At 36.9% G+C, this 24,988-nt stretch overlaps 5 protein-coding genes and 1 long non-coding RNA gene across 7 annotated transcripts in view; 2 read left to right on the forward strand and 4 right to left on the reverse strand.

Moving 5' to 3' along the window:
* LOC111794865 (photosynthetic NDH subunit of lumenal location 5, chloroplastic-like) overlaps nt 1-2,318 on the reverse strand; it is a 4,543-nt gene extending 2,225 nt beyond the window's left edge. For both annotated transcript variants that reach the window (XM_023677044.1, XM_023677036.1), the window contains exons 1-4: nt 2,209-2,318; nt 1,848-2,066; nt 1,508-1,655; nt 1,340-1,428 (exon numbers count right to left, since the gene is read on the reverse strand). In XM_023677044.1, coding sequence (XP_023532812.1) covers nt 1,340-1,428; nt 1,508-1,655; nt 1,848-2,066; nt 2,209-2,238 — 486 coding nt within the window. In that variant the 5' untranslated portion in view covers nt 2,239-2,318. The remainder of the gene's footprint in view (nt 1-1,339; nt 1,429-1,507; nt 1,656-1,847; nt 2,067-2,208) is intronic.
* Nucleotides 2,319-2,886: 568 nt separating this feature from the next.
* On the reverse strand, nt 2,887-11,497 carry LOC111788579. The gene is made up of 12 exons (XM_023668961.1): nt 11,183-11,497; nt 10,262-10,324; nt 10,120-10,190; nt 7,823-8,749; nt 7,654-7,747; nt 7,492-7,560; nt 7,249-7,365; nt 6,377-7,141; nt 4,045-6,276; nt 3,893-3,947; nt 3,605-3,729; nt 2,887-3,512 (listed from the first exon to the last, which is right to left on the reverse strand). The coding sequence occupies exons 1-12, from the start codon at nt 11,256-11,258 to the stop codon at nt 3,187-3,189; spliced, it is 4,920 nt and encodes a 1,639-aa protein (XP_023524729.1). The 5' UTR covers nt 11,259-11,497; the 3' UTR covers nt 2,887-3,186.
* A 1,978-nt stretch (nt 11,498-13,475) lies between these two features.
* Nucleotides 13,476-14,018, reverse strand: LOC111806437. Its single transcript, XM_023691752.1, has one exon. It carries the CDS (start codon nt 14,016-14,018, stop codon nt 13,476-13,478), a length of 543 nt encoding a protein of 180 aa, XP_023547520.1.
* A 2,457-nt stretch (nt 14,019-16,475) lies between these two features.
* Nucleotides 16,476-19,759, forward strand: LOC111779741. The gene is made up of 2 exons (XR_002812730.1): nt 16,476-16,813; nt 18,308-19,759. It is a non-coding gene; the product is annotated as an uncharacterized LOC111779741 (long non-coding RNA).
* On the reverse strand, nt 16,873-18,669 carry LOC111779731 (formin-2-like). The gene is made up of 2 exons (XM_023659854.1): nt 18,305-18,669; nt 16,873-18,209 (listed from the first exon to the last, which is right to left on the reverse strand). The coding sequence occupies exons 1-2, from the start codon at nt 18,645-18,647 to the stop codon at nt 17,146-17,148; spliced, it is 1,407 nt and encodes a 468-aa protein (XP_023515622.1). The 5' UTR covers nt 18,648-18,669; the 3' UTR covers nt 16,873-17,145.
* A 1,547-nt stretch (nt 19,760-21,306) lies between the features above and the next one.
* Nucleotides 21,307-24,662, forward strand: LOC111790837 (probable chalcone--flavonone isomerase 3). The gene is made up of 5 exons (XM_023671926.1): nt 21,307-21,512; nt 21,717-21,800; nt 22,961-23,116; nt 24,046-24,272; nt 24,354-24,662. Coding segments are annotated over exons 1-5 (630 nt in total). The 5' UTR covers nt 21,307-21,511; the 3' UTR covers nt 24,516-24,662.
* The last annotated feature ends 326 nt before the right edge of the window (nt 24,663-24,988 follow it).

Consider the following 24,988-nt stretch of genomic DNA (forward strand, 5'->3'; position numbering starts at 1 on the left):
AAAAAAAAAAAAAAAAAAAAAAAAAACGTCCAATTTAAATAAAGCCTTGATATGATGGAAAACTTGGAAAAGATACATTAAGGCCCTGCTGTTGCTGTCAGATAATAAATCCAACATTGACTGTAAAACCATTTAGAGAATATCTATTTAATTCTTTCAGTTTACTAATTGTGTAAGTAGTTACATCTTAATTCATGTCATGTCTTATGCCAATAACAAATCTATCATCCAAAGAAATTTGTCCTTCACAGTATCTACTGCTTTTCAATCCAAGCGTATGTCATTGATACCATGCACAACAAGTTATTATTGAATCTGTGTTTCCCAATCTAGATTTACTCAGGTGCTTGGTTCTTTATCGTGAATCTCAAATGTGGCATATGCTATGACTTCCTTCCCATCGTCATATTATAATCATGTCCAAAGGCAATGTTTTTCCTTTTCTTTTCCTGCATGAGAAACTTAGCATATTCACAAAACCTAACAATCAGACCACAACTACCACCCTAAAAATAGTATCTTAAAAAAGTATCATTCGAAGTTTAAACTACATAGAATTTTTTTTAAACATAACAAAACAAACATATGAGTTCTAAGAAAACAATAGTGTTCTCCAGGCATATTTATTTGAGACACTGCATCATGAGCCAAAAAAAAAAATGGAGACATCAAAGAAATCTCAAGAGTCGTATTTATAATAACCTGGCTACAATTAATGCAGCCAATACATCTTCTTTTCCTGGGGGTGTTAAATGCCTTAGCAAATCCACGTTAAGCTAGCATATGCTAAATAATTTCCAATTTCCAAAGAGCCTTTCGACTTATTGTAACTATCTTTTCAAATGTGAAAGAATTATGTATTTTCCTCCAATGTCTATTACCTAAGACATTAGTTTTAAAACTCTCTAGAATCCTTCCCAAACACCTATAAGTAGAGGCGTTTTACACAGTTGGTAAGCATCAAGATCCAATTAAGCGCATAGAAACAATAGAAAATACTTCTTTCAAATTTTCCCTTCATTCTAAAATTTTAGCCTAATTTCTTTCATTGGGTCCAACAGCATACACAAGCTTCAAGAAAGAAACCAAAAATCGATCATAAGCTCACCATCTGACAAGAAATATATGCTAGTTACGGTAGTCCGTGATTCTATGTGCATATCCAACCCATAGGACTACTCCTACCTCGTAGATAGGCAATTATCAAAAGACCAATTGAACATTTTAGTGAGCAATTCATGAATTCTAGTGGTACTGTGTCAAAAGAAAATGGAAATCCTTAACCCAGTGAACGAAATAATAAATAGTACACATGCACAAACATTTAGAAGGCACTCACATTTCCCTTGTCAAAGTCACCTCCTTGTATCATGAAATCCTTGATTACTCGATGAAATGCAGAACCTTTGTATCCAAAGCCCTTTTCTCCTAATAAAGTTAGTAAAGTTGGTTACCTCCGGAAGCTGGGAGAGATAAACAACTAAAAGTCTCATAATATATATAATACCTGTGCAAAGAGCACGGAAGTTCTCTGCCGTTTTGGGCACATCGTCCCCGAATAATCCAATCACAATCCTCCCAGCAAGCTTCCCTACTGGATTACCAATGCTCACATCGAAATATACCTTGTTTGTTACTTTTGCTTGAGGTACGACCTAAAATCAAAGAAAAGAGGACCAATGTTTCATTAACCAAAGGTCACTAGTGATACCCTTGTCAATCATCTGAGTGAAGCTTTGATTTCATTTCAAATACATAGCGAACAATTGGGGAGAAAATCAATATAACTTTCCTCCCCTCGTTTAATTTCATCTAAAAAAGAGTAGAGGAAATAGCATATTGTTAACCTCAGCACTAGCTCGGACCGAGCTACGGACAGCAGTCCTCGAAGACAACGGGTTCCAAGATGTTCTCAGAGAAGGAAAATGCAACGAGCCGCAGAGAAAACTCGAGGCCGACGAAAGATTCGACGGCAATTGAACCCTATGGAGGTTAACCGAAGTACGGGGACCATAAGCTCTGGTTTGTGAGGCGCTATTGGAACAAGAGAGCAAACCAACCTTGGACTGCAAAAGCCAAAATCAATTGAAACCAAACGGAGGACGGTGAATTCAGAAAGTGAAAATGGAAGAGTAGAAGCAAAAAGTAGAGAACGGGAACATCGACATTGGCGGAAAGGAGGAGGGAAGAAAAGAGAGGAAACTTTACCAGAGGTGTAGTAGCAAAAGGAGCCGCCATGGATGGAGATTTGTGCTGGAAAATGAAATGGAGAGAAGCTCCGTTGATAAGGCTCACAGCACCGTATAAAAAGCGAACAAAAAGGGNAGAAATAAAAAAAAAAAAAAAAAAAAAGTTTCTAGTGTAGGCAGCGATGAGTTCGAGGACTGTTAAAAGAAGAATCTTGTGAAAATTCGAATTTTTTATTTTTTTTTTTATTTTTTTTTATTTTTACTCTTTTTTTATCTGCCGTGAATCGCTTTTAGTTGAGCAATAAACTGCACTCCGTTAATTAGCTACCACTTTTAAACTATAAGAAAATGGTTTCAAAATCAAATATATTATTATTCATTATTTAACTCCAAGAGTTCCCAATTTAGTTGTTAATCTATTAAAGGCCTAAAAAATGAGGGCAGTTATTCCATATTATATTGACCGAAATGGAAGGCTAATTTTACGAAGAAAAAAGAAACATTTAAAAGTTACGACAATTCATATAATACAAAGACAATTTCCAAATTTAAATAAAGAAGCGACAATTCTCATTAATTATATCAAATGAGGACCAGATGAACGGGCTAGAAGACCTCCACCAATCTATTAAATCTTTATATATATATATATATATATATATATATAAGAAGTTCCTAAATTCTTAAGAAAGCAAAAAGAAAAAAATGAAAATATTTCAACTCTCTTCCAAGTTCCTGTACAAAGGTTTGGTATTGACCAACTCAAATTTGATCATTTACAACTGCGGGAGAAAAGAAAAGAATTGGAATACATATACCTGCCAAATGGTTTTACGCAGCTGACCGCTGACCTCTAGAAAACCTATACAACAACTTACAAGAGGGTTAAACAGAGAACAAAACAGACAACTGCACATTCAACAAAAATGATTGGAGAAAGAACCAAACAAGAAAGGGAAAAAAAAAAAACAATCAATTTCTGTTCTATCTATTTTGCCTAATCGTCTAAGCGTTGAATTTCTCCCATCATAATTCGGTTGCTGGTGACTTTGAAACCCAGTAGGGCTGGGTCTATTTGTCTCCCCTTCTTCCCTTTCTTTTTCCCACCTTTCCCCCCTCCCTGCATTCCATCAGATGGCTCTGAAACTCCCCCTGTTGTCGGATGGGCTTCTTGCAGTGCTGTCTTCTTCAGCATATCAATAAATGAAGTCTCCGACACGTCGCTGTCGCTACAAGAAGAAGAGCGCCGAAAACGCATCTCTTTCTTCACGGCTGCCATGTTTTCTTGGTTCACCAAGATACCAGTTGGCTCCAGTCTTCCACCTGAACAGACAGTTTTAGGATGGATCTTTTATTTTGTTTTAAAATGCAAAATGAATCAAGAAGATTGACAAAATGGATCACTTATTATATACCGTCCAAGTTCTTCCCTCTAACAACTGGATCGGAAATCAGGACAGACAATCCATCCTGGGATGCCGAAGTGCGTGAGACAGGAGGGCGTTTCAACAAAGTGTTATCTTTATTGTGAGTGGGCACCCTGTGAAAAGACGGATGAATAAAATAGTTCTATAACAAATTCATATTTATACGACTAAGAATATAGTTGCGGTGGAGTGGCCAATGGGTTTGTATAAAATTAAAATCCCCTGTGAATCCACTTACTAATGAAATGAGAAAATTGCTTAGAAATAAGAACTTACGGGTCTTTAGCAATCTCTTCTGGAAACGTATTAGCAATCTTTTCATTATGAAGGCCTACATTTCCAAAAAGACAAAACACAAAAGATTGCATCTCCATAATAGAAAATGGTAGAAGAAAAGGTTAATAGAAAAAGGAGAGAAAAGTATATACCAGCAGAACCAAGAGAAGAATGCCGACTAAGGGTATGAGTATCTATTGAAAATTCCCCACGATCAGTAGATGCCACTTGATCAAGCGTGCTTTCTTGAATTTGAAAAGCTTGAGTTTTCATCAAACCCTCACCTTTCAATCCTCGAGCCCTGCCCTCCACATCCAATACATCTTTATTCATAGAAAGGTTACCAGCCATGGTAGAACTAGAGTGGTTAACTGCACCATTGGCTTTAAGACCAGCCAAAATTGATGCTCCCTTAACAACAGAGACAGAATCCGACCTGTATGGGACCTTCTCATTGCTTGTCAAGCTGCCAGGATGCTCGTCTTGCAGTGGTTCATAAGAATTAGAACCATAAGGCCCCATGGACGATGTGTTGTTCAAACCTCTTTCCTTGCCTGCTGAATGAAGAATGAACGACTGTTCAAGAGAGCCTGATCCAGAATAGAGGCCAGATGATGCTCTCTTGAAAGATGGTCCACTTCCTACATCCAAGGATTCTGTAGGTTGATGAACAGATTTCTGATTGAGGAGTTCCATCAATAACTGCTTTGACTTCTCATCATTAAGCCCGTCTGACATCCATAAAGTTGGATCCTCAGAAATCATTTTAGCTTCCAACTCCCTTTTCTGTTGCTCAGCATTGATATGCAGTTGTTGAATGCGAGACTCCATCCAATCATTTCCAAGTCGGTCATTTTCCTCAGACCAGCTGCCTTCAGTTCTATCAAAATGTGAAACATGAAATTGGTTACTGACTAGAGAGTGATGATGATTCTGTGGAATGGTACTGGGTGCATATTGTCCCAGTTGACCACCAGGTGGATTGTGTGCACTGGATTCTTGTAATTCTAAAGCACGAGCATGGGCCATAGCATTAACAACATCCATATTCATCCCCTGAGCTACATCAGGATAGGATATTGATCTTTCAAGTGGAACTGAAGCAGGCTCATAAAGACCTAGTCTTAACCGATCTTGAAATGAAAGATTGCGCTCAACGTGATTCAGCGGCCCTACATGAGTTTGCCTCTGTTGATGCTGGAATGATTCAAACCCTGAAGATGGTAAACGTTGTGTGACAGCATGTCCTCTGAAAAACTGCTGATCAGCCTCATCTTCTTGCCAGATAGGACCAGCAACATGTCTCTTGTCCTCCATATTGGCTCTCTGCCTTAATGCTGACAACTGTCTCGATTGTAGCATTTCCTGCTGGAGAATTTGATGATCCAATTGTTGCATGTGTCCATGCTGAGCCCGAGAAATTAATTCAGACAAATCTCTTTGTTGTTCTTTTTGTGGTGGCAAGTGACCAAACTTCGCTTTAATAAGCTGCTCAAAAGATGGATCAACAGATCTTTGTTGATGATGAGACTGTTGCTGTAACTCATGTAAAAGACGTTGCTCCATGATCACCTGATCAAGAGCATTATTGGCTCTAATTGGATCAATATGTGACTGCACAAGGCCTGAATCATGCATTTGTCTATGCAACAATTGTTCAATCAGCGCCTGCTGGACTTGAGAATGATGTTGTTCCTGCAAAAGCTTTTGCTGCTGCTGCAACTGCTGTTGCTGTAATTGGTGCTGTAACTGCAGCTGCCGTTGCTGTTGCTGTTGATGTTGCTGTTGCATCTGCAAGCTCAAGAAATGATCAAGATCCGGTGTACTTCTATTAGCCAACAGCTGCTGCTGGTGAATAAGACTCTGCTGTTGCATATGATGATCTAAGGTAGCTTCATTAGAGTGAGACAACAAATTCCGCTGTTGAAGTGCCTGATGATATTGATGCGACATGAGTTGATCAGCCAAATCAAACCTATTAGACTCCTGTTCTATATGTGGCAGGGAATGGGCAACGTTCGCATCCTGGTATACACTCTGGTCAGAATGCATACTTCTTCTGTAAACATCAAGCCAGGTCTCTGCATTGAGAGATGCTTCCCCCTTCCCAACTACTGGTGCAGTCCTTACCATGCTTGAAGGCATGTTAACTGACTTGGCATGTTTCGAATTTGTGGCCTCAACTGGTTTCATATTTGTACCTTCCAGCTCAGACCACAACAATCCAAAAGGGTGCAACTTATTTTCATTCTGAACAGGCACACTGCGATCAGTTGACTCATTCGAAAGAGAAGGTTGGCTAATAGAATTCACCAAAGGCAGTACACCAGAAGAGTTTGGAAATTGATAACCGTCGTTTCCAGGCCTTCCAGAAAACACAATTTCTGTATAACAGAGAAATTCTTATGACGAGATTGTAAAAATAATAATAATAACACATTAGTACAAATAAAACAAATCAACAACATAATGAACTCAACAAACCTTCATTCTGAGACACAACATCATGAAAGCTTTGACCCTTGGAATGTAAGTGAAATGGTGATTCAGTCTCAGACATTCCAGATGGAATTTGTTGATTGGAGAGGCTATGTAATTCAGCCAAAGAACGATGAACCTCATTGGTTGTGGATGCATCATTCATATCAAGAGCTGGATGCTTAGAAGATAAATTTGTCTCCATTATTCCTCCTGAGGCACCAGACTGGCCTGAAAGAGATTTTGTATCAGCACAGTCAACACTACCCTCTCTAACTTTCAAATGTGGCATAACCTCCCCCAGCTCACAGAATGGGGACTCAGGGGCATCTGCCAACCGAACAGGCAGGTCCAGCCCAAAGAAACCTTGTTCATACCACAAGATTATGTCAGCCCCAATAAATGGCCCCTGCATAACCCCTTGAGGGTCAAGATAGAACAGACTCAACTCCTCAGATTTCACATCAGAACTTTTATTTGGATTTTGCTCAGAGAAGGGAATAAAGAAAATAGAACTAGGATCATCTGAAAGCTTGGATCTGACATCAAAGGAATTGGAAAACTCAATTTCATCAAAGTTATGAGGCCTATGATCAGAATCTGCTCGCCCATTCACACCAACATTCAATTGAGTACCAGGGTGTCCACTACCAATCTCCATCACATGTTGGGAGGCTACTGTAGATACTGTGTGGGCCAATCCACCATAGTTGGACATAGAAACGGCTGCACCAGACCTTTTTTCCTCTTCCTTATGGCTGATAAATTGTCCTAATTCATAGAAATTAGAAATGAAAAAAATGTAACAGATGAACACTAAGAAATATCATATTTGTTATCAGAAGACAGCGAAAAAGATCTAGGGTGCAAAGTCTAACCATCTAGGACATCTCTCATTGAAGGATGACTCCAAATGCCCCTGTCACTAGCATCTTGGCATGCTTCATCATATGTAACTTCATGAGTCGCATTAGCAATATCTTCATTTGGAGTTGCTGCAATCAAAGAAATTCATTTGGAAAAGTATATTGATTATCCTTGATAACTAGATAAAGGAAACGTACGGAGGAGTTAGACAAACAAGTACACGGTTAACAAAACTTGCAGACGAAACTCAATACCTGCTACATTGTCGGATCCTGAAGTAGAATCCAACCCAGTCTGATTTCCATCTATGGAGTCTACATCTCCTGGATTAGATTTCAAGAAAGATTAGTTCCTAGTTTAATTTATAAAGAAGTTAAACAAATGGACGGATGCCATGGCTATTGAATAACAAATACCTAAAATACATTCAGATATCTTCCCTTTCTTATGTGAATTGTATACAACCCCGCTACTTGTGATTTTTCCTTTCCATATGTCACCAAGTGTAGTCTGCATGATATAAATAATAAAGTCATGATCAGAATACTAATTACTAACAACATTTCAAAAAAATTCATTTGTTACCTCCTCCTCAGCATCCGGAGAAACAAAAGCTAATGGTTCTACAACACTAAGTTGAGTCACAGGCTGCGATTCTTCAATATCATTAGGCAGAGCTGAGAACGATGGATCAGATTTCTGCCTCCTATATATGTCAAGAAGCTTACCCCTAGGGTAGCAAAAGGCATGAGTTGAATATCTGGGTTTCCCAGGAACATTTTCAATCTTATTCAAGAGTGGAACTCCAGTGGAACCAGTTGATCTCCCAATAGTACTTGACCTTCCTCTTCCAATTGTAAATCCTAAATTAGACCCCCCATCTCCCCGCCCTCTCTCAAGTGAAAAACCAGGTGCAGCACGAGAGGAAGTTGAACCAACCGAATGGCTTTCCATCCTATGGCGAGGCCTCCATTTATCACGTGAATCAGAGTCACGCTCAGAAACAGGGCGATTGCCACTCACTGATTGATTATCATTGCGAACATCTTCCTTATCAGCATCTGATCGCTTGTCCATCCGTGTTTCCTTTTCCTTGTCATCTGGTCCCCATCTCACCGTCCATTTGTTGTCGCGTCGTGCATCATGACCAGAAGTACGACTATCATACCCAGAAGTCCGACCATCATGTCCAGAAGTCCGACTATCATGACCAGAAGTGCGACTATCATGCCCAGAAGTACGACCATCATGCCATCTGTCTGAATTAGGCAAGACTCTACCCTCTATCGTCTCCTTAGTTGACATGTTATCAATGCGGCGCTCAGTTTTCCTGCGGCGACCACCAAGTAAGCCAGTTTCTCGCTCTTCCTCTCGCCAACGGCGACCACTTTCGCTTTCAGAAGTATTTTTCCTCCAATCCTTCTTGTCCTCAGACCCATCTGGGCGCCAACCCTCTTTCTGATTGAGATCAGTGGAGATAGCAAGGGACACTGGTGTTGGAGCACGCACTTCCTGTTACATATTGAACAGAATGCTCATCTACTGCAAAAAATTAATGCACACTCTATCCAAATTTACCTTGCAATTAGGCTGTAATAGGATTTCAATTTCAGTCTATGTGCTAGCTAGGTTTTCTACAAATACATGTAATAATAGAACTACTATACTTTGAAAATTTTAAGGCATCAACCAACCAAGACATACTAAAAGTTAGAAAAACCCTAGTTTGAAATATGCCAGAAGGAGACTTCCATTCTCACGCCAAGCTAGTAGAAACTAAACAACAAAATTACAATCTTTTCTTACTTTTCAAAGCTAGAGCAAGAGAGAACTTAACCAGGCTCGTAACATTTTTTTCATGTCTATTAAAATTGCGCCAAGAGCAACTTCTAAGATCAGCTAAAAGCATGGGAGACAGGAATTTCAATAATATTCCTATTGATCCAAAATTGGAGCTCAAAGGTATAATAACAAAGTTGAGTAGAGAAAACACCTCAGTAGCTCCATTTCCCATATGCAAAAAATAGTCTGTGCAAGCTAAGAGGCTTAAAGAATAACTATAGTAATTTTTATGAATAGTTCTGCAAACTTTTTTTTTAAACAGTTCCTGATTTATACATCCAATTTTTAAGAAAAATATGCCATATGTTATTGTGGTTACATTTGTTTCCTATATGCATAAATTTAATACAACACATTGAAAAAGGTATATTGATAAAACAACGATGGCCATAGATGAATATTTAATTTAGAAAACATCAAATAAAACAAATGCAAACAGCTAAATAGTATTCCAATTACCTCTTCTTCTTTTTCCACTTGTTTCAAGAGACTTTTAAAATTCTATTGTGCCAAATAACTTTTGTGTTATATTTTTTTAACTCAAAATCAATTTCTATACATGACTCTAAAGAAATCCCATAGGCTGTCATATTCTGGGTGCATCATCAATGGTTTTTTTTTTTTTTTTTGCAGAACAAAAATGCACGAGACTTTGAATCTTCCCAAAAGAAACTAGAGTTCTTCAAATACAAAATGGAGACAGTAACACAATCTATTTGAAGAAACTCTACCATATCATAAGCATAAGCAAGATGGTTTTCTTATCTCTACAAGAACATAACAGAGGTTCCTTAAAATAATTCTTTGGGGTGGAAGCATAAGGGGAACACGAACATAATACGAACTGACTGGCCAATTCCTTACTTTTGAAACTCTGCATGCACAGACATGTTTCCAAAGACTTCCTTTCCAAGAAAAACATTATCAAATAAATGACTAAAAAGGGTACAATCAGGAAATAAAAACTTATCAATAAAACTTTCCCAACAACAGAAAGGAGAACAAATGAAATTCTGCCAAAAAGGTCAAAGTATTACCACCTTAGTTTCACTTGGTCTGGCGTATAGCCATTGAGGGGACAAAGGTATGCTGTTCTCCGAAGCCACTGAGTCTGCAGCATTTGATCATGTTAGCATTGTTACTTATGATCAAAACTCGGAAAATTTATTTAAGGCTAGCTACCTTTTGACTCATCAAGGAAGGCCGTGAGCACCTTCTCCTCATCATTCCCTCCAGAAGCTTCCACTATCATAACGAAACGTGTGATTGCAACATGAATAAGGCAATTAACACAACATAACATAATATAAAAGGCAAGAGCCACTAAAGCGGCAGTACGTCTTGCTAAATCACGAAAAAAAGACTACAGAAACTGCAAGAATCGGCCATCTCAAAACCTTTAAGAGAAAACAAGAGAGAGGAAGAAAACAATGATCGCAACAAGTGGATCAAGGAACGAAAAAACATACACAAGAAGCAAAAAAAGAGAGTCCATAATTAGTTACCATAGTCATTCCTTCAGTAAAGATTACAACCCCCTAACATAAAGAACTTCGACTACAACATAATAACAAGCGAACTCCAGAGGATTAGTATAGCTATGGTAAAATAACACGTATCAATGAAATTAAACCTGCCGAAACTTGAAAGAAAAAGCAGATTCGTTGAACATGTAAATTCCTCTCTCCCACATCCAGTTACCACAGAACCAAAAACAGATAATAAGAAACACAAGAGAGAGCAGGAAATCCGACACCAACAGCGAACCAGCATAACGAATCAAAGAAAACAGTACAAATTGAAATTGAAAAACAAGGAAAGAAAGCGACGCGATCTGAAAACCCTAAAAAAAGAAATCTGAAAAAAAAGAAAAATGGTGAGGAGTAAAACATTAAAAACCCTAATTCAAGAACTGGAAGAGAAATGCTGAAATCCCGAACCAAAGACGGAGGGGTCAGATCAAGAAAGGAAGAGCACACATTAAGTGGAAGGAATTGAATCGAAGAAGACGGGGGATCAAATCAAAGAAACAAAAGCGAGAAGAAAGAGAAGAGAATAGAAGAGAGAAAGAGAGATGTATGTATATGAAGAAATTGGGAGTACCTTTGGGCATCCACGGGTGATCGGAGGGCCGGGAGGAGAGAAGATCGTCAGGGAGATCGAACTTTCCATGGGCCATGGGGGGCAGATGAATAGTCCAGAGATCGAAAACAGAGGCAGCGCAGGATTAGAGCTGTGGAGACAAGAGGGAAAGAAGTGATTTGCAGAGAGAAAAGCTGAAGAGACGAGAAGAGAAGGTCCGTATGAGAAAATCTAGGGGTTTGGGAGAATGGTGAAACTGTTGCAGAGAGGAAGGAGAGAGAGAGAGAGCGAGAGAGGGTGTGTGTGTGTGTGTGTGTGTGTGTGTGTGTGTGTGTGTGTGTGTGTGTGTGTGTGTGTGTGTGTGTGTGTGTGTGTGTGTGTGTGTGTGTGTGTGTGTGTGTGTGTGTGTGTGTGTGTGTGTGTGTGTGTGTGTGTGTGTGTGTGTGTGTGTGTGTGTGTGTGTGTGTGTGTGTGTGTGTGTGTGTGTGTGTGTGTGTGTGTGTGTGTGTGTGTGTGTGTGTGTGTGTGTGTGTGTGTGTGTGTGTGTGTGTGTGTGTGTGTGTGTGTGTGTGTGTGTGTGTGAGAGAGAGAGAGAGAGAGAGAGAGATAGAATGAAGAGGGTGAGGAGGCTCGTGTTTGGGTGGTCAGAACAGCTAAATCAACTAACCAAGTAAATGTGATTTCTTCTCTTTTTTTATTTTTATTTTTATTTTTCTAATCGTCTATAAAAAAAACGGTTTATATTTTTGTTTTATATATCATCATTATATTATCTTTCCTTTTTTTCCTTGCTCAAGCATCGCTCCACATCTATATGAATACGATTATGCGTTTTTTTAATCGTATTTTAGTTGGGTCACTGGGCCGAGGGTTTGTTCATTTGTGGAATAAATGGGCTAGTCCGGCTCTTTTGATAAAGCTTGAATGGGCCTACTGGAACTCACAGTGTCGGCCCAATGGACCAGCCCTTTTCTTAAAGTTTGGATGGGCCTCGTGGAATAAGTTACGTATAAATAACTATACAAGTGTCAGTATGGATACATTATAACATACTCTTACGTACATATATTGTTGAGTTAAGTAAAAGGTATACTTCAACCCTATTTTTGTTTCATCCCAATTTAACACATGGTGTTAAAAAACTACAAAATTTGTGGACTATTTGTATTTTACCTCCAATTGAAATTATAAAAAATTGTGGAGAAATTATGGAGAGGTTGTGGACCATGGTGCCACGTCGTGCATGATGAAATTATTGGATGGGAGTTGACTTTTTGAGTTTGTTGACAAAAACTCCAACCTGACACGACACGCGCCACGCATTCGTTCTTTTGATTCTTAATTATTCTTGTTTTTATTATTATTATAAAAAAATTTGGAGGCATCTGGCAAGCGGTTTATGAATTTATATCTCGATTGCTCTACGTGTCTAATTACAATAATAGTATAGTATATATGAAAAATATTATTCTATTTTAGACCCTTTTTATGCGATTCGGATATAGCTTCTGTCAAGTAATTACATATATTCGATGTTAATCAACCTATGGGGAAAATAGTGGAATCGATGTTTTAAAAAAAGTTTAGAAATTATGATAAAGAAGTCATTGAGTTGTATCCATTTGTTATTCATTCATTAGGTGCATGAATTGTATATCCCGAAAAAAATAAATGTTATACAAAGTCAAATTTAGTAAAAGAATAAATGTATATATTTCGTTTTCTCTGCTGAATTTCTTAGCTTATTCTTTCTAAAATAATAATAACACTAATATTCTTATAACAAATTGTTATATTAAATATTACCCATCTACTTCCACTTCTAGTTTGCCACACCTTCACTTTGTTTTGTTTAATTACATTTTCCAAAATATACATGAATAATTATTAAATGTTAAGCAGGGAGGACTGGTGGGACAGGAATTATTATAAATCTTCAATGTCATACGGTTCCTAATCCTTATGGCCTCCTATGACATCTAGTTAGTTAATCATCGTCATCGTTACATCTACGGTTGATTCATTAATTTTTTCTTATTTAACATTTATTTTTATGGTAGCAATTTGACTATACAAAATATGGATTTTTTAAATTAAATTTTGCGCAAATTTGGACAAACTAATTCAATTTCAGTAAACATGAATGGGTTCATTAAAATCAAAATGATTCGATTTGGTTGGATTCGGTTCTTGAAAGACAAACGTTACACTCACTTAAAACAACCCCTTTAACAACAAAAACTAAGCATATCCTAAAATCTAAACCCACGAAATACACAAAACCACATTTAATTTCCACAGAGAGATAAGAGAATCAGAAGTGGAACTGATTTACAACGAGAGATGAAGAACGGGGACTGAGAAGATGGTAAGATCCAAATCTCTTCGGAGTAGGGTATCCACATCCACGGCGGAGATCGGCGGCGCCGTCGTCCATCTCCATCAGCACTCTGTAAAAACTCTCTACATCGCACGGCAACGACAGCGGCGCCTGGCAGTTGTACCCGTATTCCGCCTCCGCCTCTTCCAACAGCGATCGGAACAGAGGATGATTCGCATACTCTGTTGGGATCACAAATCTCTGCCTCTCCGCTCCGACGTACACCGTGAAACAACCTTCCGGCGCCACTTTACGCGTCCGGCCGTAGCTCCGCCACCGTTCCTCCTCGTCCTCGTCCTTGTCTTCTCCGCCGGAGATGAGCTCCAGGCGAGGCCACGATTTTGACTTCCTCGTTAAGAATCGTTTTATTCCGGCGGAGGACGGTGAATTTCTTCCCCCTCGGCCGATCGTCTTGCAGCGCTCCCAGGTTTTCAAGATCAGTCCCTTGTTCTTCACTTTCTCTCGACTCAAATCCATAGATGGAACGAAGGAAGGAAGTAGCGAAATTTAGAAACGAAAATCCTCGGAATTGTAATCTAGTGAGATGAATCGAACAGAATCTTAACCTCGATCGTAGACCAGATAAAACAGGATCTTAACCCTAGGCCTCATTGTGTTACTCATCGTGATTAACGAGAAATCAATTCGATGAATTTGGGAGAGGAACAAGGAACAAAGTTGATCGTGAAAATTTCTTGAAGATTATGAAGAAAAATAAAATAGAATGGAAAAGAAAAGAAAAAAAGGAATCTCTCTGGTCTTCGTCCTTGGGTCGATTGAAAATGGCGTCTGTGTGAAGTTGGAGGGAGGAAGAAGAGGTTTATATATAAAGCCAACCCCGAGTGGAATTTCAATATTTTTCAATTTCTCTCTCTCTCTTTCTATTTTTTTAAATTTAAATTATTGATATTATTTTATGTGACATCACTCAGTTGTCAACGGCTGTGTCTCTTAGTGCAAAATTAAAAAAAATTAAAAGAAAAAAAAAAGGGAAATGATTAAAGATTTATAATGTTTATTATTGTATTTTATAAGGATGGAGGTTGGTTTTGAGAAACTAACTATTTTTGAATGTTGGGACAGTTTTCTTCCCTTAAAATATAATTAAATTTAGTATTGGATTTATTCAATTATTGTGTTTATTTTAGTCCTTTATAAATTTTTAAAAATCCAACCAATTACGATTCTAGTAAGTCAATGACGTGGCACTAGGGAGTTGACTAAGCTGACAAATTAAGTTCAAATTAAACCATTCCGAGTGGTTAAATTTTATAGGTAACAAGCTTCAAGAGATTGCTACTAAATATTGTTATTATTTTCGAAATAATTATGATTTAATTAAGGAGCATTAACTAGTTTTATTGTCAATCCAACAACAATTTATTTGGAACTTCCATTGACCATTTGCATCGTTTTGAGAGAGCAACATTTTTCATTGCTGTCAGCATTTAATTTCCCGATTGAAATTTAAAAGAAAATGCAAAAATATATAATAATAAAAAAAAAAAAATCTAAAAATTGAGATATAAATAAACAATAAATATTTATATAAATAGAAAAAAGTCAACTTGTATTGTTAAATTTAAAATGGGCCAGAAAATTCAAAATAACACTCGATTCATTTTTTTGTTTTTGTCCCTTGGGTGGCATTAAAAGTCCAGGTTAATTGTATTAGACCGCAGACCAAGAAAGATTTATTGTCAGTAATTTTGATTTATTAAAACATCTTGGTCAAATTCTAATGGCCAAAATCAGAGTAAGATTTATTATAATTAAAACTAACAAAACAAAACAATACCTGCAGAATTATTGATTCTATTTGTTAATTAATAATAAATATATCATTTTTTTTTTTTTTTTGTTAATGTATAAATCACGATTGTTTTACCTTCTATATTTATATTGTTATAAATTCTACCATTAGATCGTGATATTTCATATTTATGGTATAAACCTTTGTAACTTTATTATGCAAGTAGTTGGACGTTAATAAAAGAATAAAAAGAAAGTAAGGAATAAAAATAAAGAAAAAGAAATATGGGATTGTAGTCAAAAGAGAATGATGGTGGAGTAAATTATTGAGTGGGTAGGAGGACTTAGTCAAACCACATTATAAATTTGCATTTTAATAATATGCAAATTACTAACTATTAATCACCACTGAAGCTTATAATTACTCTCTATTTACTTTAATTTTACACCCAATTCACCTCCTCTTCCATAACCCAGATTAGTCTGGTCCAATTTGCTCAATTCCGTCCATTTTTTTCTACTCCATTTCAACCACCATTTTGTTGGATCCAAATATTTTATAATACATATATATATATATATATATATTTTTAATTAAACTCTTCTCAGGTTTGTGGGGGTAACCCACCCAATTCATTTAAAATTTTAGGTTAGCTCAAATAATTTTTACTGCTCGAACCAACTTTAACAATTGAGCGAGATAAGGTAGAGAAAAAGCAAGATCAATTGGTTGCTATTATTTATTTGTTTTTTAGATCGATAAACCAGGTGGCAAGTAAGTCCTTAAGCTAGTTTCGTTTTTTTAAAATACATTTTTTATTAGAAAATTGAAACTGCTTGAGAAGTATGAAAATAATAAATTCTTTTGGTAGAGACTTGATATTGGTATGATTGATTAAGGATAATGTTCCAAAACCAAAAGTCTTATGGGCGGCGGAAAGGATTGGAATTTGGAAGTATTTGCATTTTTTTTTGTATCAAATAAATTATTTTAACATACAAATATTCATCTATACTAGTTCACACTCTGTAAACACTTTAAAACAATTAGTTAAATTTTGCATTAAAAAAATTGGATGTACATTTTAAGTAACAAGCAAAGAGTATTACGTAGAATTGATAATTCGACATTTTCAGCACAACACCAAAATACAGAAGCATACTGTTAATGGAACTGTAAATCGTATTTGTAATTCTTCAACAGCAGTGAAAGACACGACACAGCAAAGTGTAAGAATCAGAATGGATGGTGCATTCAGAAGATGGAGGAAGAGGCAAAAAGGCCAACCTTTTTATTTTAAACCCAATCTTTTGGGTTTCCTCTCATAATCACATCAAAAATGTGTGAGAATCAGAAAAAGGAGGGAACAAAAGGAAAACAGGAACCGAATGATATCATCTCCCCACCGTCACCGCTCAAATTAGGTACAAAAGTTACTCTGTATTCAAAGCAATTCAATTCCTTCTCTCATTCTTTCCGTTGGCGGTCTTTCGATGCGGTGGTATAATCCCGAAGCAAGGTACCCAGGATCTAAATCTTTTTTTCTTTTTTTTCCTTTTAGCATCATTCACTAAGAACTTGAGAATGTAAGCTTTCTTGCTAATTTGAAGATTAATGAAACAATACATTGATAATATCCAGCTTCTTGATTCATAATATAAACAGACACATCCCCCTTGTTTTCTGTACATGAATTATAATGTTTTTGCTAGAAAAATCACTGGCACACTAGGTGTTTGTTGTTTTGCCTGAATGGACTGGGCACCCGAAAAATACATAACCACGCATCAAACGGTATCATATTCAAACAAATTTTGTAGTGGTAAATAGGAGGGAAGACAAAGAACAACATTAGGGCTTTTGATTTTGGAGGCCCTGTGGAGGGGATGGGGGGAAATGTGGTATCCACGTTCTGGGGTCTCTAAGGTCAAATGCAGGAGGTGGGGGAGAGAAAAATGGAGGAATATGGGGAATCCATGTTCTGGGGTCTCGAGGATCAAATGCAGGAGGTGGGGGAGTAGCAAATGGAGGGATATGGGGAATCCAGGTTCTCGGGTCTCGGGGATCAAAAGCAGGAGGTGGGGGAGGGGAAAATGGAGGAACATGGGGTATCCAGGTCCTTGGATCACTTAGACTGAATGGAGGTGGCGGCGATGGCAGAGGTGGTGGAGGAGAAACATATGGTATCCAGGTCCTTGGATCACTGAGACTGAATGGAGGTGGTGACGGTGGCGATGATGATGAAAGAGGTGGTGGAGGAGAAAATGGGGAAACATATGGTATCCAGGTCCTTGGATCGCTAAGACTGAATGGAGGCGGCGGAGGTGGTGTAGATGGCGGAGGTGGACTTGAAGGTGAAGGAAAGAAAGGAGGCAAAGGTGGGAAAGGAAATGGTAAAGATGGCGGGTTAGGACACGAAGGGAGAGGAAAATATGGAACAGGGGGCAATGGAGGAAGTGGAGGCAAAGGAAAGGAAGGGAATGGTGGCAGAGGAGGAAAGGGGAAAGGGAATGAATAAGGAGGGAAGAAGGGGAGAAAAAACTTTGAGGAGGTCAAGGGATCTGGAGTTTTCTCTTTCTGATCTCCACATAAGCTTGCATTCTTCTTAAGAGGCCTGTAACTCAAGGCATTTAAGCTGAATATACAGAGATTATCTTGCTTAGACTTAATCGATATCTCTTCGGATGCAGTTCTTAAACCTGGAACATTGCAGACTTCCGATGAGGTTCCTATTAAGGTTGCTTGGCAAAATGACTGCATTGTCATACCATCCACACAATTGCTTCCATCCACAGATGGAATTTCCAACCTATATACTCCATATTTATCTGTAGTTCTGTTGACAGAGAAGCTCATTTGCTCGGCCATTTTGGGAGCAACTGCTCTAAATTTGCACTGTAAATGGACATCCACACCTGACCACCACACCACATAGTGTCTATTAACACACATAATGCTAGGCAGTTCAAATTCTTGACTTTATAACAACTGTGAAATCTATTTTTCTTACCAGGCAAGAAGTAGCTGTGTTTGGAGATACTGTTGCTCAAACATGTGTCGCAATAAACTGCACCCACTACCGAGATTCGAGTGACCGACGCTGGGGTTTCAGCTGTAAGGCCAAACAAGTTAGCGAAGAAAGATAGTAAAAAAAGGAGGAGAGAAATGGTTGGATCCATAAGAAAGACTGAAGGAGGGAGGAGGTTGAGCATCAATGGGTAAGTCCTTAAAATTTTGAAGCGTTTGTTTGCTATATACTGTTTGCATATAATGTGCCCGTGAGTTCTTGGTGTTAGACCAACTGTAATGAGAAAAGAGAAAATGATTATTGTATTCACTACAAACAAAGACATGTGAAGAAGGTTTTTGGCTGAATGTGGGGGCAAGCGTAAAATGAAAGGGGTTTGTAGTTTAAGTCTTTTTAGGCAGATTCGGAGATAAATGGGATTGATTAAAAGGGTGTTTGATTTCCTAGATCTGGAAAGATGTTATGAACAAGCCTTTCTTGTTTCTACCGACTGTCCAATAAATGGAACTTCCATTGTCTTTAGCACCCAAGAAAGGCCGTGAAAAAAGAAGAAGAAATGTGGAGCCTTGTTAGGCAATTTCATAGACTTCATTAGGAACAGCAGTGAATAAAATAAAAGCTCCGGTTGATTAGGAAAAGGATTCTTTTAAGCCTAATCCTCCACCCTTCTAGACAGTCTTGTTTTTTGCATGGGTGCCACGGCGTCTAGACTACTATATATTATCCTTTTTTTTTTTTCTTTTTTTCTTTTTTGTTCTTTTCCCATTCCATTTGATTATTCTAAATCCGTGTATACGAAGCTAAGAAGATCTTAATATCGATGCTTGTAATAATTAACAAATATGGCATGTAACTCTAATGTGAACTTATATGTTTAGGCTACATGTACCAAATTTGAGTTTAAAACTAGGGACTTAAGATTTACCATTTTGATTTCTTTTTATGAGAAATGAGGAAAACATATTAAACTAAACGGGAGAACGCAGCCTAGAGGCCGTAGGGAATAGAAGGTTATCACAGAACAACCTCTCAGCTCAAATAAATTTGAAGTTTTTTGGGATTGGGATGTTCCTATGAGCCAATGACCCAAACAACTTGATGATTCAACCTGAAAATAGATGGTTGGGTTGGATTGGATCGTGATACCTAGTCGAGTCATTCGAGTTATCAACTCAACAAACCCAAAATTATGGGGTGGTCCAAAAATTTTCTCCCACCCAACCTTATTCCACCGGTAACTAGAGATTTATGTTAAATGTAATATGCAATATGAATTGAAATGTTGAATGAGGTAAGTTATATGTGTACATGTATGAAAGCTGTGTATTTAATGGGTTAGATAGAATCATATACGGATATTGAAAAGTGATTCCTATTTGTGAGCAGTTGAAAGTTACTATTTTACTGCCTGATACAATGATGGATGTTTTCCAACTACTGCTCGTTCCATTATTTTAACTGTTCACACTTCTTTCTTCTTTCTTTCTGTAACATGTAAATGCAAACTGTTGTAGGGGCTTGAATTTATGTACCACCTTCTATCTATCTATTGTCTTGTACCCACAAGAATGAATGAATGAGTTATTGAAACTTCAACTTTAGAGTCTCCACACCTTTACCTTTGAATTTAACCCCGTGTACCCCGATAAGGAAACAACTTTTACATATACAACTTTTACATATATGGACAAGGAAGATGATAGAAACCAAGGGATTCTCACTAATTGCTCCAAAATTGAACCCTATGTTGGAAAAGCTATTAACTTCCCCAATATTCTTCCTTACCAAACAACAATTGATTTGAATTCAAAATGTGCTTCCCAATTGCTTATATCTATAAATCAGGCTACAATCTCTTAGGCAACCACTTTTTCGACTATACATATTGATTTGATGATGTATGTTTTTCAAGCTTATATGTATGCATCAAGCATGTGTTAGGACAATAACATTTACGACTATACATATCTTTTCTTCANTTGAAAATTATTATATTTATTTTTTAGATGGATAAAGAATTAAGGAATTTCTCGTGTTTTATTTAGTTTGCTATCGAAAAAAGAGGAAAAATTGCGGGAATTTTAGAGATTAGGAAAAGAAAAGAAAAGAGAAGGATTAAAATGGTACGAAGAAGTGGATAAAAAAAATAAGAAATTGGAAATAGAAGAGTCGGATGGGTATAGATAAACGGGAATATTTCGCCCTATTCGAGGGTCCCAATAGACACTGAACCCTACGAGTCAAATAAACATTTTTAGTATTAACAAACTCATCGGGACAATGGTAGGACAAGAGTAGCAACACGAGGTAATAACTTGATGATAATTAGGTTTGAGGTTAGTTGTTTGTATTTATTCCAATGAATTTGATCGACCTCGTACACTGTTCAATGACTTAAGTAACTAAAGTTTGATTTAGACGGAAAAAAATGAGTTATTCATTACCGTCCATGTAAATCAAATGACAAATTTTCGAAAGAGTTTATAATTCACTCATAATTAAGATCGCGTCACATGTAATTATCGGGTGAAATAAAATAATTTAAATCAAATTATTTGTAATAATTATTAAAAAAAGCAAACCATAATGGGCAAGAAGGTTGTAGCAAAGGAGTTGAGAGGGGTAGGTGCAATGAGCGGTGGATTTGGATTATAACGCTTGAGGCTTCAAACATGGCCAACAAAGCAACACATAATTATTTCAATTTTTGTTTTTCATTTATTTTATATATATAAATAAAATAAGGCATAAAACTCATTTATTATAAAAATAATCAATTTTCGAGCCGTGTCAGACCAACACGACTCTCCAAAATGATATGATATTATCTACTTTGAGTATAAGCTCTCGTTGTTTTACTTTGTGCTCCCTTAAAAGACCTCATTTCGATTCAATGAAGAGTGTATTATTTGATTATAAATTCATGATCAGGTAGAAATGGAAAGTTTTATAGCAGCAGCAAAATTAAAGCGCCAGACCAAACAAGTTGCGGCCCGTGTCCTTTCTGCGCTACCTACTCTGCTCTGCCTCGGCATCGACATCGACATCGACGGAGTCCTATTTATAGCGTCTAATTCCGACTCCATGATCTCACATCCTTCACCGTCAAGCCTTTTACCGCTCTGCCGCTGAAGAACTAACTTCCTTTCGTTTCTTCATCTGTTTTCCTTTGCCATCACGATCGCGATCAGTAAGGCCTTCGTTCCTTCTTTCTGTTCTCGTTTTCTTGCCTCTCAACTGTTTGTGTTAATGTCTCAATGAAAAACTGCAGCGATTTCACTCAAAAATAGCTCTATTCTGCTTCGATCGATTTGTTGCGTTTTGTGTGTCTGAACTTAGGATTTTCTTTTTCTTTCTTTTGATTTATGTGTTGGCGTTGGAATTTTGTGAACAGTGGGGAGTGAAGTGGAAGTGGTAGCGGACATTGCTTTCCCTAAGCAGATCGTTCAGAACAAGCCGTTGTCTCTGTTGGGTCATGGTGAGTCCATCCTTTATTTTTCATCAATTTTATTAAGATATGATATTTTGGATATATATTTTAATAATTAATTAAGAGTATATCTAAGAAATTTTTGGAGTAAACTAGTCTTGAGATAATTCATTGAGATCATTGTCTGTCAATAGAATATCATCTAACATTTTTTTTAGCTATATTACAAAAAATATATTAATATTATTGATAGAGACAAATTAGATGATAATTTTTATATATTTAAAATTTATAGATAAGTCAAAAGTGAAATATGTTTGAAAGAGATGGGATAGAGATATATTATGATTTAGCCATTCAAGCTTTTGTGGGTTTTTTTTTTGGTTATTAATTATTTTTTAGTTTTTCATTTTTAAAAAAAAATTAGAGAGATGAAGAAATGTTTAGAACAGACGGATGGAAATAATAATAAGATACATTAAGATTTTAAAAGAGTTATAATAATATAGATACATTAAGATTTTAAAAAATAACTGATAAGATAAGGAATCAACTACAAGGGGAATAAGATTCGGATTACCTTGTTGATCGAATATCTCAAGGCAAGAACACTTGATTGAGATTCGAATCACTCCACGAGCAAGATCGATCATGTGTAGCTTGAATGACTCTTGTTGATCAAATATCTCAAACACTTGTTTGAGATTCGAATCACTCCACAAGCAAGATTGATCATGTCGAGCTTGAATGATTCTACGTGCAATCTAAACTACATAGAATTGCAAAGAAACTTAGTCATTGGCGAAAGAAAAGCACAAATGCTTCCTTTTATATATTTTCCAAGTCTACCTTACAAATACAACATACATGGCTTTATATACCCTAAAAAATGAAACTACTAAAGGTATTCCAAGAGTTGTAACATTCCTACTTTATGGCCATAATTAGCCATTATGTAAATGTAACCGAAATTAAATAACAAGTCTTAAAATACAATAACTCTAAATTGTAACCCACCCAAAATTTACAACAATCAAACTTCATTCTTCTTCAATGTAGCATGAATTGAAACATCTTTTGATAATTTTGACAACCTTTTCTTCACATCTTCATTGAAGTATATTGTATGATTGATGTCTCTTGGTTCATATCAATAACTCTGATACTATGTTAAATCACTAATAGCGAAGTTCGTGGATATATTACAGGAATTATCGACCTCGAGATTCACTTTCTACAAATAAAATTCACGGCCATTGGAGTTTATCTGGAGCCTGCGATTGTGGAGCATTTGAAGCAATGGAAGGGAAAAGCAGCTGAGGACTTGCTGAAAGATGATGACTTCTTTGAGGCCATTGTTTCTGGTATCTCCCTAATTTTCCTATTTAACTAGATACACCAATTATAATGCTAAAAGTAATGCCAAAAAAATGAGTATAATTTAGATAGTTGGTGGAGCAATAGCTTTTGGTATAATAAAACGGACGAGTTGATCTATGCAAGTAGTCGGGAATGTTAGATGAATAGGACTCTCCATAATGATATGATATTGTCCACTTTGAGCATAAGCTCTCGTGGCTCCCAAAAGGCCTCAGGAGAGAGTGAGTCAGGAACGAGTGAGTATTCCTTAATTATAAACCCATGATCATTCCTTAAATTAGCCGATGTGGACTTTCATCCAACACCTCTCCTCGAACAAAGTACGCCTCCTTTTCTTTTGGAGTCTTAGTCATTTTTCCAGGAGCCTCGACTTTTTGAGTTCTTTGTTCGACATTTGGGGATTCTATTCACATGGCTATTTTAGGGCATGACTCTGATACCATATTAGATGAACACGACTCTCCACAATAGTATGATATTGTCTACTTTGAGCATAAGCTCTCATGACTTTGTTTTGGGCTTACCCAAAAGGCATCATATGAATGGAGAGAGTATTCTTTGATTATAAACCCATGATCATTCTCTAAATTAGCCAATGCGAGACTTTCATCCCATAGGGAAGTTGTTTGATGAGTGTTTTTGTTTTCAAAACCTCTCATGATTGTCATGAACGTTGAAATCTGGATGAGTTGATCTATGTAAAGATTCGAGAAGTTGTATGGTGCATGTTCTTGTTTTTTAAACATCTCGTAAAAGTTAAAAGGATATTTTGAAAGCAGATTCCAAATAAGGCGTTGTGTTTTATGTTCTTGATTTGTTTTCTTATGTTCGTATACTCCTCTTTATTTTCGACTCGTAACATGAATCGGGAAACCTAAACCTTAAACGCTGGAGTGATTTTGAATGGTTACAGCTCCAGTGGAGAAGGCTATAAGAGTTGTGGTGATCAAAGAGATCAAAGGGGCACAATATGGGTTGCAGTTGGAGAATGCAGTTAGGGATAGATTGGCTGCCGATGACAAATACGAGGAAGAAGAGGAAGCTCAGCTGGAAAAAGTTGTTGAATTCTTTCGGTCCAAATACTTGAGCGCACATTCTGTTATAAGTTTCCATTTCCCATCAGCTCCGACCATAGCTGAGGTAACAAACTTCAACTAAACCCGAACAATTAGATTGGATCACATAGTTTCTGAAAAATTGTATGTTTTATATTCGTTGCAGATCGAGTTTTCGAGCTATGGGAAAGAGGGTTCGAAGATGAAAGTAGAGAATGGGAATGTGGTTGAGATGATTAAGAAATGGTACCTGGGAGGGACTAGAGGTGTGTCTCAAACAACCATATCTTCATTGGCTAACAATCTTGCCATTGAGTTATCTAAATGAACCCAATTGCCTGCCCCTCTACATAGCTCTGGAGTTCTAGCTCAATGCTTATTAATGGTGCTTTCTATGCTTTGCTAATTCTTCTTCTTGAAGAACTATCACATTTCTAGTACACAATTATTAATAATAATGTGCTTTTTATGGTCTGAGTTATGTTGTAATTAGTTTCTCTTATGAATAACTTAGGTTAACGTTCGTTCTTTGATTGTTTTTGTTTGAGTTAACTCCAAATTAAGAAATCCTTCTTTGGTTGGTTAAGCTTGAGCTACTTACTTGATCCAACAAACAAGAACTTGAAATATTGATTGATTTATTGGACTGATGGTAAAGATGGGTAATCTAAATATAACTTAATTGTTCACCAAATGTTTAGGAATCTTGAATTGTTTGGAAGGTTCATACAAATTTTAAATTAAAAATTATAAAAGGAATGAAAAAAATATCTGTGAAAAAACTCTGATTCCTGTGAAGAA

The sequence above is a fragment of the Cucurbita pepo genome, chromosome LG01, assembly GCF_002806865.2.
Source record: "Cucurbita pepo subsp. pepo cultivar mu-cu-16 chromosome LG01, ASM280686v2, whole genome shotgun sequence".
NCBI classification, from domain to species: Eukaryota; Viridiplantae; Streptophyta; class Magnoliopsida; order Cucurbitales; family Cucurbitaceae; genus Cucurbita; species Cucurbita pepo.